A 1,413-nucleotide genomic window follows, 5' to 3' on the forward strand; every position below is an offset into this window, starting at 1 on the left:
TTTACCAGTCTTGACTTGATAAAGACCAATTGCACACTGGAATGTATTCAGTCAGGGGCTAGGATCTGTTTCCCTTTCTTCTGATCTTATTTTTTTTCTTTCATTAAAGATACTAAAGAAATAATGTTTGGTAACTGCATGCAACCATTTTCAGCCAGCTCAAGGTGTATGGCTTCAGTAACTGAACCAAAAAGCTTTGCTCTGACCAGATCCTTAATTACAGGAGATGATATACAACAAATATGCACATCACATAAGATGTGCTATTCTCATCATGGAACATCTATAACACTGAATGAAGTTCTATCATGTATATACATGTGTCTATGTATCTATCTACCTTCCTATATGCACACACAAATGTATGTATAAATATATACATATATTCATTTGTAATCTGAAACTATATATTTTCTTTATTCTAGAATGTGATTTTCCTGTCTCAGAACTCAAATAATGAATCCAGCGTGGAATCAAAGGCACTTTATAACCCCACATATGAGGAATGATTGGTTTGTTAAGAAAAACAAAACACCCCAAAACAAGTGGGAACTATACAGCAGAGGGTATGTCTTCATGATAATTCAGAAAATCCAACCATTACAAGGTAGCAATATTTGCTACTTAAATTGTAGACTTTATACAGTGAATACCAGTATGAATTGAGTGGGTATGTTTGTGACACCCTATTGATTTTCACGACCTTGGCTTCATACAGAGATCAGACCTACAACTAGTGGCCAGAGTCCCAGATATTTCTCAGAAAACTATTGGAATGTTTCAGGGCATTGTGCTCAAATAAAGGGACATCTTCTTCTGTTCCATGCAATTAACAACAGTTAACCATTAACAGTCTTTGTATTCAGAATCCCTGTGTTGGCATGGGTCTTTCATCATATCAATTTTACTCACTAGTGCATAGAAACAAGTGACCTGCAATGAATTTTCATGAAGTATCCATGTTGTTTGTTCAAAATAAAGTCTTTTTTGATTGTATGTTCTTTGTGTAAGGATTTTTGTTGTTGTTTTGCCTTTATGCACAGATCAAATTCCCTGTGATACATAGACACATTTGTTTGATATTCTCTTGTTCTCTATCAACCAAAAAAAAAAAAAAAAGCATGGGAAAGACAAATAGGAATATATCTCTGTCAGTGTGTATGTGTGTGTGTATGTGTGTGTGTGTGTGTCTGTATTAAACTAAATCTGAATGAACATTCAAAGTTTAGCAATGTATTTTGGAGGTACCAGATAACATATTTATTTCTAGGATTACCAGAGCAAATAAGAGACATTTCTTCACTCCTTATAGGATACTAGTGAGATGTCTCAGCAGTTAAGAGCACTGATTGGTCATGTGAGGACATGAGTTTTATTACCAGCATCCACATGGTAGCTCCTAAGCATCTGTAA

General features: G+C 34.7%; 1 protein-coding gene across 2 annotated transcripts in view; it reads left to right on the plus strand.

The window, feature by feature from the left end:
* Positions 1–996, plus strand: part of LOC114635217 (membrane-spanning 4-domains subfamily A member 6C-like) — a 9,906-nt gene extending 8,910 nt beyond the window's left edge. Inside the window, exon 6 of one of the 2 annotated variants that reach the window (XM_028783911.1) lies at positions 110–391. In XM_028783911.1, coding sequence (XP_028639744.1) covers positions 110–116 — 7 coding nt within the window. In that variant the 3' untranslated portion in view covers positions 117–391. Of the gene's footprint in view, positions 1–109; positions 392–425 lie in introns of those variants that run through there. The other variant, XM_028783910.1, reaches the window with a different exon arrangement.
* Positions 997–1,413: the final 417 nt, after the last annotated feature.

Source organism: Grammomys surdaster, unplaced genomic scaffold (genome assembly GCF_004785775.1).
Source record: "Grammomys surdaster isolate TR1022 unplaced genomic scaffold, NIH_TR_1.0 1170, whole genome shotgun sequence".
Classification (NCBI taxonomy): Eukaryota; Metazoa; Chordata; class Mammalia; order Rodentia; family Muridae; genus Grammomys; species Grammomys surdaster.